The sequence below is a fragment of the Phascolarctos cinereus genome, unplaced genomic scaffold (assembly GCF_003287225.1).
Source record: "Phascolarctos cinereus isolate Bilbo 61053 unplaced genomic scaffold, phaCin_HiC Scaffold_9;HRSCAF=440, whole genome shotgun sequence".
Taxonomy (NCBI): Eukaryota; Metazoa; Chordata; class Mammalia; order Diprotodontia; family Phascolarctidae; genus Phascolarctos; species Phascolarctos cinereus.
This window is the reverse complement of record NW_027556402.1, coordinates 265,180,450-265,195,861: the sequence shown is the minus strand read 5'-3', so window position 1 is coordinate 265,195,861 and position 15,412 is coordinate 265,180,450. Positions and strand designations below refer to the sequence as shown.

At 55.8% G+C, this 15,412-nt stretch overlaps 2 protein-coding genes across 2 annotated transcripts; one reads left to right on the top strand and one right to left on the bottom strand.

Annotated features, from left to right (window-relative positions):
* Positions 1-2,519: 2,519 nt before the first annotated feature.
* SCT (secretin) lies at positions 2,520-5,051 on the bottom strand. The gene is made up of 6 exons (XM_020979386.2): positions 4,880-5,051; positions 4,188-4,351; positions 3,528-3,632; positions 3,274-3,375; positions 2,877-2,999; positions 2,520-2,689 (listed from the first exon to the last, which is right to left on the bottom strand). Exons 2-6 carry the CDS (start codon positions 4,265-4,267, stop codon positions 2,551-2,553), a joined length of 549 nt encoding a protein of 182 aa, XP_020835045.1. The 5' UTR covers positions 4,268-4,351; positions 4,880-5,051; the 3' UTR covers positions 2,520-2,550.
* Positions 5,052-7,390: 2,339 nt separating this feature from the next.
* Positions 7,391-12,755, top strand: DRD4 (dopamine receptor D4). Its single transcript, XM_020979402.1, has 4 exons — positions 7,391-7,654; positions 11,395-11,507; positions 11,846-12,402; positions 12,553-12,755. The coding sequence occupies exons 1-4, from the start codon at positions 7,391-7,393 to the stop codon at positions 12,753-12,755; spliced, it is 1,137 nt and encodes a 378-aa protein (XP_020835061.1).
* Positions 12,756-15,412: the final 2,657 nt, after the last annotated feature.

The window sequence follows — 15,412 nt, the reverse complement described above, 5'->3', positions numbered from 1 at the left end:
CATACCTAGAGTCCCTCACCCTTAGGGATACAGATTGGTTTGCAAGCCTGGAAGCTTAGCTGAATGCTAGCTCTTGTTACAACAGTATAGCCATTGAAACATCATCTAATAAAGTTGAGCAACTTGAGGAAGAATTAGATAGAATTCAACAGGAATGGATGTAAAGGACTTTTGAGTCCAAAAAATTCACCTTGCTGAATCCAAGGTGGAGGAGGTGTGCCTGAATAGTAGTTTGCCTGAAAATGAGTTGAAAATTGTAGTAGAGAATGCAATATTGTTATGACTTAACAGTGTGGTGAGAAGGCCACCTCAGACTCTCTGATGTCCCGGGTGGGGGGGGAGGGGGGGAAGGGCACTCCCTGCATACCTGGCCCTGGGAGAGCCACAGCCTGACGCTGCAGCCCCTAAGGCAGTAGTGTGTCTGTGTGTCTGACACCTGACCACACAAGTCTGAACTTGTGCTACATTTTGCCGAGACTGGAGGCAGAGGTAATAGGGATTGGGGTGTCTAAAGGGGCAGGGGTTAGGGTGCAGATGAGCCAGGTACTGAACTTGTGGGCAGGAAGGATGGTGGCTTGGAGGTCACGGGCCTGACAACATTGAGGGAACGGAAGATGGTGAGGGGTGGTGGCCTTGGGGGAGGTGTAGCCAGCTTCAGGGCAGGGACAGGCATGTGGGTAGTTCTGGGCATTTCAGGCCATCAAGTCAGAGCTATTTTACAGGAACCTAAGGCTCAGAGAAAGGAAGAGACTTTGTCCCAGGCTATGTAAGAGGTCATTGGAAAGGACAAGGTTTCAGCAGGAAGCCAGCAGAAGAAAGTCCTCTGAGGGGTTGTGGGAAGGGAAAATAGGTGACAATGACTGAGGGAGCATTTCTTGAGGAGGGGATGGGCAGTCCTGGCATCCTCTGTGGTTTGGCCCCCAGCTCATATGGGGGTAGGCAGAACATCCTGGTGGGAGAGAAGCCTGGGGTGGGGGGAGGGAAGATTGGAGGGTGTCTGTTTGGGACAGAGGAATTATTCCCTAGAAATGTCAGTGTCTGGGGCCCAGAGGATGTAGGTAGGAAGGCCAGAGTTGAGTGACATGAAAGGGGACCAGGAAGTGGGAAGCAACCACAGGGAAAAGGGCTGGAATCCTGCTGGAGTCCTGAAGTCCATGCGTAACCATGCTGATCCCCCTGCTTGAGATCAGTCCCCAAGGTTAAAACAATGAAATGGAAACCGAGGCACAGAATTCCCCTCCTCCCCAATTGCCTCGTACTCATCATGTACATATTTCTATCTATGCATATTGTCTACCCCCAGTAGAGGGTGAGCTCTTGTGGAGCAGGCCTGTTTGGTGTCCTTTCATCTGCATTCCCAGGGCCTGGCAGAGAATACCCTTGTTAACAAACCAACAGACAAGGCTGGGGCTTGGCTCTGGGGGCCTCCAGGTCAGCATCAATGAAAGGAATAGAGCCTGGGAGGTGGAGGCAGGAACTTAGTCTGCCTGGCTGCAGAAATCAAACCAGGAGCCGCGTGGATGGGGGAGGGGGGCGGCCTTGCAGGGGCAGGCACCAGACAAGGGGAAGCTTTGCAGGCCTCAGTAAGCAGGAGCAAGGAGAAGAAGGGATGTTGGGCTTCCTGAGGGCCCTTCCAGCTCTACTTCCAAAGGCCCTGCCCCTGTGGGCTGGTCTTGCAGAGAAGACTGACTGGGCGATATGGGGAGAGGTGCACTGTGGTCAAAGCCCAGCCCAGCCCAGGAGGCATTAGGGAGCTCCTCAGTGGCTGTGTCTGATTGCAGGGAGAATGGGGAAGGCCCCCCTTTTGGTGTCTCCCTCCCCACCCCCATCCCCGCAATGAGTGATCCCTCATGGTGGGAGAGGGATTTTACACAAGGAAGGGAATTTGCCACTTCTTGCTGTGGTCCAGTACCAGGAGCTCAACAGGGGACTGACAGGGCCAGCCAGCTCTGTCCTTGGGAGGCAGCTTCTTCCTCCCCAATCCCTTTAGCATCCCAGAATCTTAGCACCAAAAAGCACCTCCAAGTCCTCCGACCGACCCATAGCCAAGAAAGCATCCCCAGGCCATGGCCCTTGTCTTGAAGGCCTCCAGAAAAGGGGAGCTCACTTTCCCAGACATATCAAAGCCGTATTGGTCTCTTTGCCCCTCCCCTTACTGCTCCTGAGGCTGCCTTCTAGGACCAAAAAGAATTAGCATCATCTTGCCTTCATGGGACAGCCCTTGGAGTCCTTGGAGACAGCTCTCAAGTGATGCTGAAAGGGACATGGACAGAAGAAACCCCCTGGGGCTTCTCCAGGCCAAAGAGCCCCAGTCCCTTCAACCAGCCTTCTTACATTGTCCCTTGTGCCTCAGTTTCCCTGTCCCGTTCTCAGTGATAGCAATTGACCTCAAAAGGTGGGGTGGCACTGGGAGTATAAAAATTCAGGTTTCCAAGCCCTCTTCTACTCCTTGGAACTACTTCCCCCAATGGCCCTTCCACCCCCCTCCCCTGTACCCCAAGGTCACACCAGTCGGGCTCTTTGTGAATCAGATGCTCTTTTATTATTGAATCATAGACGCCACTTTCTTTGGCTTTGAGTTCCCTCCCACACAAAGGCTCCTTTCCTTTCAGGCTCAGTCTCTGGCCAAGGAATGACTTTGTAGAGCAAGGGACAGGGACTCCCGGTGGATCTCCCTCGAAGGACTGCACTGTGAAGAGGTCACAAGAGGGGCTCGTGAGCCGGGCTAGCAGACTGAGGCCCATCCGCTCAGCAACCTTGAGGTAGGACAGGACCGGCTCCCTCCAGACTCTGAGAATGATTTTGGGAAGGAACGAAGGGGAGGGGAGCTAGGAGCCCCCCTGGAGCTCCATTGGAAGAAGGGTGGGGTCATTTACCCGTCTTGTGCGAGGCACAGACGCAACCACTTCAAACAGAGTGAATCCTCCCAGGAGGGGGCTAGGGGCCCATTTTCCCCCCTGGAGCTCCTTCCAGTGGCCTCCTCTGGCGCTCTGACCGACCTTCTCGGCCACAAAAGTAAAAGAGAAAAAAAGGGGGGGGGAGTCACAGTCTTGCAGATGTCAGGAAGTGTTAGGAATTGGGTGGGGCTAGTGAGAGAGCTAGAATGTGTTCATGTCCTTACGCACAGTACGGTGTGTATATTTGTGTGTACACCCCCAGGCTGGAATGAACCTCAGTGTGTGTGTGTGGTGGGGTGGGGTAGGGGGGAGAGTCTTGGCTGGGAGAGGGAAGTGTGGGAGCGGGAGCGTGCAGGAGCGCACCCGCGCCTCTCACCTGCGCTTACCCACTAGCTGCTGGATAAGCCGGTGCACCTGGGCGGTCCCTCTTATTTTACTGAGCTCGCTGGTAAAGGTGCCGTCCGAGTGTCTCTGAGTCCTGGGGAGGCGGGGAGGCAGGGAGGCAGGGGCTGAGGGCCGGACTGGGTAGGTAGCCGCAGTAGCACTCAGGCCCGGGTCCTCCCCCGTTCCCTCTTCCCTTTCCCTCAGCTCCCTTCACCCCTCCCTAAACGCCCCGGGGGTAGAGCTCACCTGGGCCCCAGGCCTACCAGCGCGCGGACCAGGCTCTGAACGAAAGCACTCTCTCTAAGGCGGCTCAGCTCGCTAGTGAAGGCACCCTCCATATGGCGCTGAGCCCTGCCAGGAACCCAAGGGATGTATTTTGGGAAGGGGGATGGCGACAGATGGAGGGAGGAGATACTGGATGGGGCGGTCACTCTCAGGGCCTTTAGACCCCCTCATTGGCGGAGGGGAAGATGCGCTCCGACCATCACCATCCACAGCCATTCCACCTGAGAGTCCAGGCTGTAGCCCGCCGAGTTGGCGGGAGGACTGAAGGAAGCGCGTTTGTAGTTAACTTTGTAACTATCTTGTAACTCTTGTAACTTTAACTTTGTAACTATCTGCATAGCTTAGTCCCTGTGTTCCCCTCCAGAGCGTTAATCTAGGCTCCCAGTCCCTGCCCTGCTTCCCCCACCCACCCAACCCAGTCCCAGGTGGTCCAGAGCCTGTCAGGCTCCTGTGTGAGAGTTAGAACAGTCAGCCTTGGCCCAGAACAAAACCCAGGAAGGGAAGGGAAAGGCGGTCCTTGTTCTGATCAGTGCAGCCCTCTCCGGGAGCCCCGAGCCCATTATCTGTTGACATGTGCCAATCCTGCGCCACCGGGATAGGGGAGCCGGGGTGGGGGATCACCTCTGGGGAGCCAGGAGCGAAGAGGAGCCTTGGATCAAGAAGACAGCGAGGATCGCAAGGGCCCCGATTCCTCTGGCCATGGGAACTGAGGGCTGAAGAGCAGGAGATATGGAATACTAGAAATATCCAAGCAGCCGAGCTCCCGGATACACAGAGGCAGAAGACTGAGGAGAGAATCAGGAATTAAGGGGATTGAGCTGGGTGGGCAGCGAAGCTCTGGGAGCTGAGATACAAGTCAGGGAGACAGACTGAGGGGCGGAAACGGACACCGCGAAGGAGCCTGAGACCTAAAGACATATAAAGACCGAGAAAGAATTCACAGAGACTGAGACTAGCAGACAGACGAGACAGAGACAGTGAGATAAGTAGACAGAGACAGACGAGAGGAAAGAGTGACCGGAGGGCAATGGCAGTGAGACCGAAAAGACCGACTATCGGAGAGGTACAGAGACAGGAGAGTGACGGGAAAAGAAAGACCGAGATTGAGACCGAGATTGAGACCGAGACATGCCGTCCTCAGAGGGGCGGGGAGACCCAGGGAGAGACAGAGACCCGGAGACACCGGGAGAGACAGAGGCCAGGAGACACGGGGAGAGACAGAGGCCCGAGACCCAGGGGCAGAACCGGAGAATGCTTGGCGGCTCTCCCGGCGCCGCTCAGCTCCTGCCGGCCAAAATTCGCCGGCTTCTCACCGAGCCTAGGAGAGATGCTCGCTGAATTTCAGCTCCAAGCGGAGTCCTCCGTCCTCTCCTCTTCCTCTGCCTTCTTTGAGGCAGCCGCCCGACTCCAGTGCTTGGCTCCGGGGCCTGCTCGGTATAAATCCCCTTGGGCCGGGGACCTGGAGGGCGGAGGCGGAGGCTTGGGGCGCCAGGGTTCCTCTACTCCCCGCCCCCCACGCCCGCCCGGTGCCCTTTCTGAGGCTCCACAGTTTCCGCTCCGGCGACTTCGCAAACAGTTGGTCCGGGGCCATCGATCGGCCGGGAAGGTCAAGGCCGCCCCTCCAGCTGTCATCCCTGCCCGTCCGGGCCCCTGGCTGCCCTAGCTGAGGCCTGCTGCTGTGGATCTATGGCCCCACCCAGTCCCATCTCGTCCCTTCCTGGCCCCAAAGGCCAAATTGAGTCTTTGGAGGGATTGGGACAGGCAAGGCTGAGCATCAGCGCCTGGGGATGCTTACGGAAGCCTCCAAGTGTGGGCTGAGTGGCCGCCTCAGTCTACGTCTTCCCATGAGGAGTTTGTACATTCATTCAAACGGGACTGGAGAGTCGCACGAAGTCAGATGCCAAGTGCAGCGTGATGGAGCCAAGGGAGAGCTACCCAAGCCTTCCTGGCAGAGCAGGGAAGGAAGAGAGCTCAGCTCCGAGGAGGCTTCGAGGAGAGGATGGCAGAAAGGCAGGGCAGGGCAAGATGGGAACGGGCCCACTAGGGGTCATGTTGAGCCGTGACAATCTGTGTGAAGGGGAGCCACGGGAAATAAGCCTGTAGGAAGGAGATGACCCGCAGTGCCGGCCTGGCCATTTTGCTTGTTATTCTCGAGGCAATGATGAACACCAAAACACTTGATGAGTAGAGCCGGTAGCGAGGGGTATGCCTTAGAAAGACGATCTAAGCGTCTTCATGGAGGAAGGACCAAGAGGCTAGGGCTGCCAGTTAGGAGACACAGCCAGCCTGGGAGCCTGGGGGGAAGCTGGGGAAAGGTCCCAGGAATCCTGCCTGGCCTGGGCAGACATTGATGAAGAGTCTAGTGTGTGGGTACCACCTTTGGAGGCCAGGTGCTTGCCCTGAGAGAGCTTCCAGTCAAGGGGTCACAAAGAGGTTAAGGGCCCTTGGCCTGGTGCTTCTTCCTAGGGGAGGTCCAGGAGAATCCCAGAAGACTTCCTGGAGGCAGAACCTTGGAATCCTGTTGGCTCGGAATGGTGGGCGGGAGGAAGGACATAGGAAGCAGGTGGAGGGACCAATCTTAATGGCTGGAGTGGAAGCTAGAGAGGATTCGGGGAAGGGAGGACAGATCCAGCCTGGGGTGGAGGGTGGCAGTGAGGAGGAGGTGGTGGCAGTGCTTGGGCTTTCTTTGAGGGGGCTCCTCGAGGGCCTTGGCCCTTCGAGCCCTTCCCTCACCCCTCACACCTGTGCCTAGAGCAGGACGGGGGTCTCCGCTCTTTGCATGCACTTCGCATATATCTGCATAGAGTCACAAACGCCAGACACCAGGTTAGCCCGACAAAACGGAGAAACCTGAGGCAGGGGTATAGGAGCCTCCCTTGAGCCTCCTGGAGCCTAAGATTGGTCTTGGAAATAGGGAGCCAGTATTCCTAGGTCCTGGACAGCTAGGTGGTGCAATGGAGCCCCGGGCCTGGAGTCAGGAAGACTCACCATCTTCCTGAGTTCAAATCTGGCCTTAGACACTAGCTGTGTGACCCTGGGCAAGTCACTTCACCTTATTTGCCTCAGTTTCCTCATACATAAAATGAGCTGGAGAAGGAAATGACAAACCACTCTAGTATCGTTGCCAAGAAGACCCCAAATTGGGGTCAGAAGAGTCGGACAGAAGTGAAACGACCGAACAAGCAACATTCGTAGGTCCTCCGACCGCCAGCACCCTAGGCTCGCGGTGCCCACTTGTGCAATGCATTTAATGACCAATGAGGCCTTCCCGAGGTATTGCCCTCTGCCTCCAGACTAAGGTCTTTCCCGCATTCCCAGAGTGTCACGCCCTTCCCGATCCTTGACTCCGCTGCATTAGGAGGCGAAGGACCCCAGTGTCTCAGTGCTGCTGGACCCCGGCCTTCATTTCTGCCATCTCGGCAAAGTGGCTGGCGGGACTCAGGAAGGGAGGGGGCGCGGTTGTGTGCGTGCGTGCGTGTGTGCGTGTGTGTATATTTGTGTTGGGGGGGCTTTCCTCAGAGCCCAGAGAAGGCTGGGTCGAGAAGGGGCGAGGCCGGGGAGGAGCTAGGGAACTTACCGCGCGTGGAGCAGTGGAGCCGAGCTCATCAGCCGAACACCGGAGATAGGGTCCAAGGGGGAATTCACTCACTCTGGGAGCAGAGGTTGGGGACACCCTGCCCCTGGTCCCGAGCCCCAAGGCCCCCCTCTTCCTTCTTCTGACAGATCCGGTAGAGTTCAGTCTCCCGGAATGTGGCTCCCCGCCCCATCCCAGGCTGCAGGTGTGAGGCGCTGTCCGCGGTGCTAAAGCGGTCCTGTCCTAGGCCATGCTGGAGAACCGCAGCTTCCTGAACGCCAGCGAGCTCCCAGGCAGCGGCAGAGGGAGCCTAGGGGCGCCTGAGCCGCATGTGGGAGCTCTGGTTGGGGGCATCCTGCTCATGACCACTGTGCTGGCTGGCAATGCGCTTGTGTGTGTGAGCGTGGCGGCGGAGCGTGCCCTGCAGACCCCGACCAACTTCTTCATCGTGAGCCTGGCCGCCGCTGACCTACTGCTGGCGCTGCTCGTGCTCCCCCTTTTCGTGTACTCCGAGGTGAGGTGAGCCCGGCCCCAGGACGCCCCCCTGCCTCGGTCTGTCCTTTGAACCTGATTCCTAGACCCAAGACACTCCCACCCCTTTTCCAGTTCCTCTCTCCTCTGTTGTACCTCCACCACCCCCTACCCCCGCTTCCGACTCAGGACCTTCCCCCCTCCCTTGGCTAAAGGTCATCACTTGTCACTCCCACCCCCACTGTCAGTTCTTTCAGCCCCATTCATTGTCCGTTGCTTGAACCTTCCACTCCAGGACTCAGGATCCTGTCCGTCACCTCCCCCCATTCTGGAATCCCGCTATAAACCCCTAGCCTAGTATACTTCTTGTCTCAAGGTCCCTGCCTCTCATTCCTTAGATCCCATACTGCGCTACCTCTTTCGTGTCTGTCCTATCCTTCTTCTAACCCTCCTTCACTATCTCTTTCCACACACATTTCATCTCTTGAAATCTCGAACCTGACACTGTCCTGCCCTCTGGCCACTGTTCTCATCCCTTCCATGGTCCACTAGACTCGTATGCCAGACCTGATTTCCTGAAATTGAGGAGGGGAAGGAATATGACAAAACAGCAATAGAGATCCAAGAAGGCAACAGAGAGAAAGAGAAGAGACAGATATACAAAGACAGAGATGTCAGGAGAAACAGAGGAGGGATGAGTGATTGAGGGAAGAGAAAGAGACAGGGAGAGACATGTCAGGAGAGGGAGGAAAGAAAGTACGGCAGGGAGAGGGTGAGAGAAGGGGAAGAGAGAGAGACAGAGAAAGAGATGTAGAGAGAAACAGAAAAGGGATGAGGGCTGGAGGGGGAGGAAAGGTGGAGAGAAGAGTGAGGGAGAGAAGGTAATGGGGGAGAGAGAGAGAGAGAGAGAGGAGAGCGGGGGAGAGAGAGAGAGGAGAGAGAGAGAGAGAGAGAGAGAGAGAGAGAGAGAGAGAGAGAGAGAGAGAGACAGAGAGAGAGAGAGACAGAGAGAGAGAGACAGAGAGAGAGAGAGAGATTTGCTTAGAGACTTCAAGGATTCCCTGAATGCTAATCTGCTTTGTCAGTTCAAGTCTGAACAACCACAGGACTTCTTAACTGTCTTGCTCTGCCCAAAGAGCAATGTTGGGTGTGTCTCAGAAGATATTTAGTGGGAGTGGTTTTCTCCTTACCCTAGTTGTTCCTGTGAAATGAATTGAACCCAAAGGTCCAAGAATTTCTTGCTCGGCCTTTCTTCCTATTCACCTTCACTGTTTCTAGCCCATGAAGATGTTTCTGGATCCTGTTTGACTAGCCTACATTATCCAACGAGTCAGTTCACCATCCTAACACTCAGCCATCTGCACATTGGATAAGCAAGCCATCCATGTTTTCACCCTAGTAAAGAATAAGAACATGGAACAGCACAGGCTCCTAAACAGATCCCTAGGGCACTCCACTGAAAGCCTCCTTCTGAGGTGACTAGAGCCCATGAATGAGTATCTCTGAGTGTGGCCATTCAGAGCTGCCATCTGGCCCACATCTCTTCATCTTGTCTCCAGTTCTTCTCCTTAATTCAACCTCTGTGCCTTTTACTAAAAATCTGCTCCATGAAGTGTGCAGGGATAATCCAGCCCGCTTTGATCCTCAGCTCCTATACTCAAAGGCACCAGAGAATGGGCGAATCAGTCAGAGGATTTCTCCAGCCCCCCACTCCTTGCATCCCTAGCATTGCTTCCCTTGTTTCTCCCCCAAGGAGTGAGCAAAACAAGGTGCCTGGTGTAACTTTATATCTAAAGACAGGCTCTCTCTATGAATCCCAAAACAACTTAGAATACTCATTGGTCTGGAGGCAGGGGATAAACTGGATCACCTCCAGAACGCCTGAGCATGGCCAGGGATGAAGACAAGGCCTGGGACAGGGGATCAGGTCAGCAGTCCTGGACTGGGCAGAAAGGAAGGATATTCTAGTTTCCAGAAACATGGTGCAATGTAATGAAGGCTGGGGTAAGGATGCCAAGAGAGGACATGAATGCTGTGACTTTGGTCCTCATCTCCTGCTCTGAGAAAGGGAAGGCTGAGGCTCCAGAAGACAGCAGTGGGAAAAGAACCTAGGGAGAGACAAAAACAGGTGTAGAATAGGTGACCAGAGCTGAGGAATGAGGGATACTGTAGGCACAGCTGCTTCCAATTACCTCTTCTTTCAAGTTTGCGGTGGGTGGCTACCTACTCCCCAGAGGAGGGGATATGGAGGGGGGGTGAGAAGAGGATGAAAGGGGCTGAACAGGCCCTTGGGACAAAAGACTTGATAGGCCTTCCATCCATAAGGAAGGTTGAGGCCTCCCAGCTCAGGTAGGCTGTGGGTTCAGTCTCTGCCTCCTCCCACTCACGGTTTCTCAATCTATTGTCCACTGGGGTCGTCAGGTTTATGTCATGGGTCCTGTGAGCCTAAGGCAGTCCCTGTCCACTTCCTGCTCTCCCAACATCCTCATGTCCATGGAGAGGGGTGGGGCTGGATGGTTCTTTTCTGCCCTCTAGTTGTGGATATATTGCCTCATCCCAAACATTGAAACAGCTGTTAGTATAGATGCTGCTGCTTCTGAAGAAAGTGTATGAGGCAGTGAGGTCCTAGGAGACCACATTTTTTCAAGTTACTCTAGAATCTTCATGTGAATGTGTCCACACAGGTGCTGTGAAGGACAGTGAAGGGTGGGGGATAAGGACAGGCTAATCCAGGGAGGGAGGGGTCACTCTGAACTCTGACATCTCTGTGCTGTCCACTAAGCCTCTAATCTCCAGTAGAGAGGATAGAGAAGGAGGAGCCAGTATTTCACTTTGGGGAGTATCAGGTAGGACCTTGTTGAGGTCCCCAGGATTTACAGTGAAGAGAAGACTTTCCAGGCACCCGGGTTCTTTGTCAGAAATTTCTAGAGCTAGAAATAATGGAGGATCTGAGGCTGAGAGTTGTAAGGGACCTTACATAGAGATCATTTGGACATCAAAGGACTCCAGGGAGTCAAAGAGAGATGGGATGAAGGAGGTCCATCCTAGAGCATCTGGGATAATTGAGGCCACCAGTTGGCATAGTGGCCTGGTCAGGATCAGAAGCCAAGTCTTTTGATTCAAAATCTAAGGCTCATCCTACTACATAAAACCATTGAGTGGCCTCTCAGATGACAGTGGGCTCTAGATGCCAATGCATAAGGGAAGGGAGAGGTCTCACCAGCCCTTTCCCACATTCCCACACATCCACTCCCCAGGAAGCATCCCTCCCTGAGAAACAGTGAACAGGGGAGATGGCCAAGATCACAGCAAGAACTCAGAGGCAGGAGGAGGGGGAGGGGCGGGGGAAGGGATTTCCAGGTCAGACCAAGCTTTTCTTCTCCTGAGCAAGCTGGAGTAGGCACAGTTATTTTGGCCAAATCTACACCCCAGTCTGGGTCCATGTTGCACGCAGCTCTGAGCTGGCCTGTGCTCTTGTGATGGAGAGGCCTAAGTGGCATAGGGGTATAGCCTCACAGCTTCTATCTCTGTCCCAGTTCTAGGGTGAGTGTGTTCCGGGGGGGGGGTCAGGGGCTGAGACAGGGACCTCAGACCTCTGTCCGTCTGTCCCAGTTCCAGGGTGGGTGTGTCCCCTGCTGGGGGGGGTTGGGGGGGAGGGGGTGTGTCAGGGGCTGAGACTGGGACCTCAGACCTCTGTCCTTCTGTCCCAATACCAGGGTGGGTGTGTTCCAGGGTGGGGGGTGGGCTGTCAGGCTGAGACAGGGATCTTTCTATCTGTCCCAGTACCAAGGTGGCGTATGGGCTCTAAGCACTGTTCTGTGTGATGCTCTGATGGCTATGGATGTGATGCTTTGCACAGCCTCCATCTTCAACCTCTGTGCCATCAGCGTGGACAGGTGGGCCCTTTTCCAGCCTCTCCCCCCACCCAGGTAGGCCCTGAACCCCTCCCCAGCCCAGGCCTCCAGTCCAGCCCTGCATCTTTCTGTCCTGACACTGAGCAGATACTTAGGAAATGCTTGTAGAATGAATCCTAATGCCCGTTTTCCCTAACTCTCACTTTGGGGGACCTACTTCCCTCAAAACCAGGCCAGTGTTCTGGGCCCAAGTTGTTGGCTCCACCAAGCTGAGGGCAGCTTTCCGGCCCCCCCCCCGCCCCCAGCCCGCAGCTCGCGGCCCCTTGCTCGAGGGGTGGGGTCTCTTTCGGCCTCCTTCCAGCTCCTTGGCCTCTCTCCAGGTTCATCGCAGTCTCGGTCCCTCTGAACTATAGTCGGCAGCAGCTGGGGAGGCAGCAGCTGGTGCTCATTGGCACAGTGTGGGGGCTGGCCTTCGCCGTGGCCTCGCCAGTGCTGTTCGGCCTCAATGATGTGCCCGGTCGGAACCCAGCCGTGTGCCAGCTGGAGAGCCGGAATTACGTTGTGTACTCCTCCGTCTGCTCCTTCTTCCTGCCCTGCCCGCTAATGCTCATCCTCTACTGCGCTATGTTCCGACGACTTCGAACCTGGGAAGAGGCGAGGAGAGCCAAACTCCGTCGGAGCATGTGCCCCGGGGCTGCCCGCAGACCCAGCCGGCCACCACAGCCCTGGCCTCGCCGGCGGTTTCCCGGGCCTGAGCCAGAGGGCCCTGGGCCTGCGGGCTACTCATCCCGTGGCCCAATCCAGACTATGTCCTACCCGCCGCAGCCCCAGCCCCAGCCGCTACCACAGGCGCTACCTTCTGCCGGGCTCCCGAGGAAACGAGCCAAGATTACTGGCCGGGAGCGGAAGGCCATGAGGGTGCTACCTGTGGTAGTCGGTGCGTGTCTGCGGCTTCCTCCCACAGGGCGGGCGGGGAGCTCTGAGAGGACGGTGGGGAGGGGGCCGGGGCTGCTCCGCCTGAGCTGGGAGGGAGGTGTGCGTCCCAGAGCTCGGGGCTGGTTGGCTCACTGAACACTCCTGCCTCCAGGTGCTTTTCTCGTGTGCTGGACGCCCTTCTTCGTGGTCCACGTCACTCGGGCGCTGTGCCCAGCCTGCCCCATGCCCCGGAAGCTGGTCAGCATCGTCACCTGGCTGGGCTACGTGAACAGCGCCCTAAACCCCGTTATCTACACTATCTTCAATACAGAGTTCAGGAGCTTCTTCCGCCGAGTGCTAGGCCTCCTTTGCTAGAACACTTGGGTGAGGGCAAAGGCAGCCTCCAGGCCCCCCTTTCCAGACTCATGGGATCACTGCTGCCCTAGTGCCTGAACAGTCAGCCTGGGGCTGGCGCTGGTGCTGGTGGCTGCTTCAGAGGCAGACTGGCTGGGGGGGAGGTGGCGTTTTAGGAGAGGGGCATGGCTGGTTGAAAGATGGGGGTCTGGGGACCTGATGCAGGCAGAAAGATCAACTGAGGCTCCTGTAGGCCTGAGCTCTCACGGGGAGGTGGCCGATTCCCTGGATGACTCTGTGCAATGGCCTCCTCCCTAGTCCAGCACAGTGGGAGCTGTCCAGGTGTTCTGAGCATGTCCACTTTCCTGGGGGCAGACACCACGTGAAGGGGGAGGGGAGGGGAGGGCTTCCTCCTGAGCCCCTGGGTGCTGACAGGGCTTGAGGTAGGTTTAGAGATATTTATATTCTGGCTGACGCAGCTGTCCCAGTTTGACCACTGCCCACCCAACTTTCACAAATTCCTCCGTCTCCAGGGCTGTGCTTCAGTGTCCAACAAATCAGAGGCTTCTTGATGGCCCAAAGGGGAACCGGACCTGGAGGGCTGGACCCTCCACCCCTGACCCTTAGGGGAATCCTGGGAAAGATTCGAGAGGGAAGGGGTGGGGGACTGTTTCTACATGAAGTGTTGATAGGGGAAATGTAAGCCCAGTGAAATGGCCTCCCTACCTACACATCCAGGAGTCTCCTGGGAATTGGAGTCCCTCTCTGGCCTCCCGGAAAGGTCCTGTACGTCCAGCCTGTCCCTTCTGCTTGCCTTCAGCGCTCCCAGGTGTCCCCATATGCTCACTTAGACCAAGCCTGACTTGTCTGAGGCAGCCTTCCCATCTGGCCTTGGCTCTCTGCCTGCCTGCTGATCTGCTGGCTTTGGGGGCCCGTTCAGGTCGCTGGGAACATGTCAGCCCACCACACCTTCTGGACAAGACTGTGATCCATATAATATGAGGTCTTCTCAGCTTAAAGGGGTTCACTCTTACTGCTGTTAAAGAAGAGACCCTCAACTCCTCAGGGTCAGATCACAGCTGGGGACTGAAGGTCACATAGGAATTAAGTGACCCAGAGAGGACTGGAATCCAGAAGCCAGGGGTCTTCCCATCCCTGTAATGACGAACTAGACCTGGAGCTCTCTGAGGGCATCTTTCTGCTCCGACCTTAGCCAATTCCACAAGCAGCTGGCATGAAGCTGAGGAGGTTTGCAGGGCATGAAAGGCTGCTGCCTGCCCTTGAGCCCAGAAGCTCCTCTTTTCTCTTGTATTTTACTGCCTGTGAGGGAGGCAGTAAGGGTATTAGCTCCCACTATACAGATAAGGAAACTGAGGCTCAGACAGCAGAGCTGAGTCTAGCACAGCCTGGGGAGTCAGTCCTCATTTCTTCCATCAGGGTACAGTCCTGCTAGGTTTTCCACTCCAAACCAGGGGCAGCCTAATGCTGTTGCACACTGCTAAGCTTCTTCCTCCCTAGTGACTGGGAGTGACTCAATATCCTACAACTACAGTAATGAATTCAAGGTGTGGAGTTCTCTGCTGAGTTTTGCAAAGTTATGCATTGTGAAGTGAAGCATTGACGCCCAGTGGCAAGCACTTGAGAGAGTGTGAAAATATTCTGCTGGAGAGGGAGGGGCTCTCACTGTCAGGATCAGCCTCCACTCAGATCCCAGTTCAGAGAGGCCAGATGTGCCCCTGCTCTGGCAGACAATCATGGCAGTAACATCCTGCTTGAACCTTCTTGGAGAGAGGGCTGTCCAACTGGACTGCCCTGCCTTGCCCTGCAAGAGGACCTTTGAAAGATTGGGACTAGCAGCAGCAGCAGCAGCAGCAGCAGCAGGAGGAGGAGCAGCGGCAGAGCAGGAGCCCTGGGTTCCTGACCATTGACTTAGCAGGCAGGCAGCACACTCTACTGTAGAAAAACGCCTGGTTCACAGGTGGCTAGTCTGCAGCAAGTCCTATTTCACATCCCAAACATAGTCAACAATCTAAGGACCAGAGGGTGGACACATGCACAACACTGGAGTTGAGGTTCCCAAGTGAGAAGCCAGTTCACCACCTTCTGCAGGGTCTAAACATTCCTTTTGGAAAGCTGTTGGATCTAAACAGCACTGGGCTGTGTGATCCACAGGGATGGAGCCTGGTCATTCTTACCTGCAGCAAGAATAACTACATTCAAATTAAAGGAAGAGACTTTCCAGGGGCTGGAAAGAGAGTGTCTCCCTTTGCCCCACCCAAGCAGACAATGCCCACTTACCAGCCCATCCGCACTTGCCCTATTCCTTTGTAGACCCACTAGTGACAGAGATGTGCCTGTGCTGGCAGGGATGAAAAGATCTGAAGCCGCTTAGGGGAAGGGGGTGAGGGTGTGTGCACAGTGTCCAGTCAGTCAAGGCGTGACAGAATTAGGTCTCCAGGTGTACACGCTGGGCCCAGCAGCAGGGTAGGGCCAATGGGCCATTGGTCCAGTCAGCTTTTTCAGCACCTCTTTGGATGTGGTAGCAGCTTCCTCCCAGGATAGCCACAGCCTCATTCAGGTCTCCCCATTTTAGCTTTCCTCAAGACTCCGGATGTTGCCAGGATCCCAGGGCAGCACCTCAGCCACTGGGGTGGGCAAGTGGCAAGACTGTCTGCCAA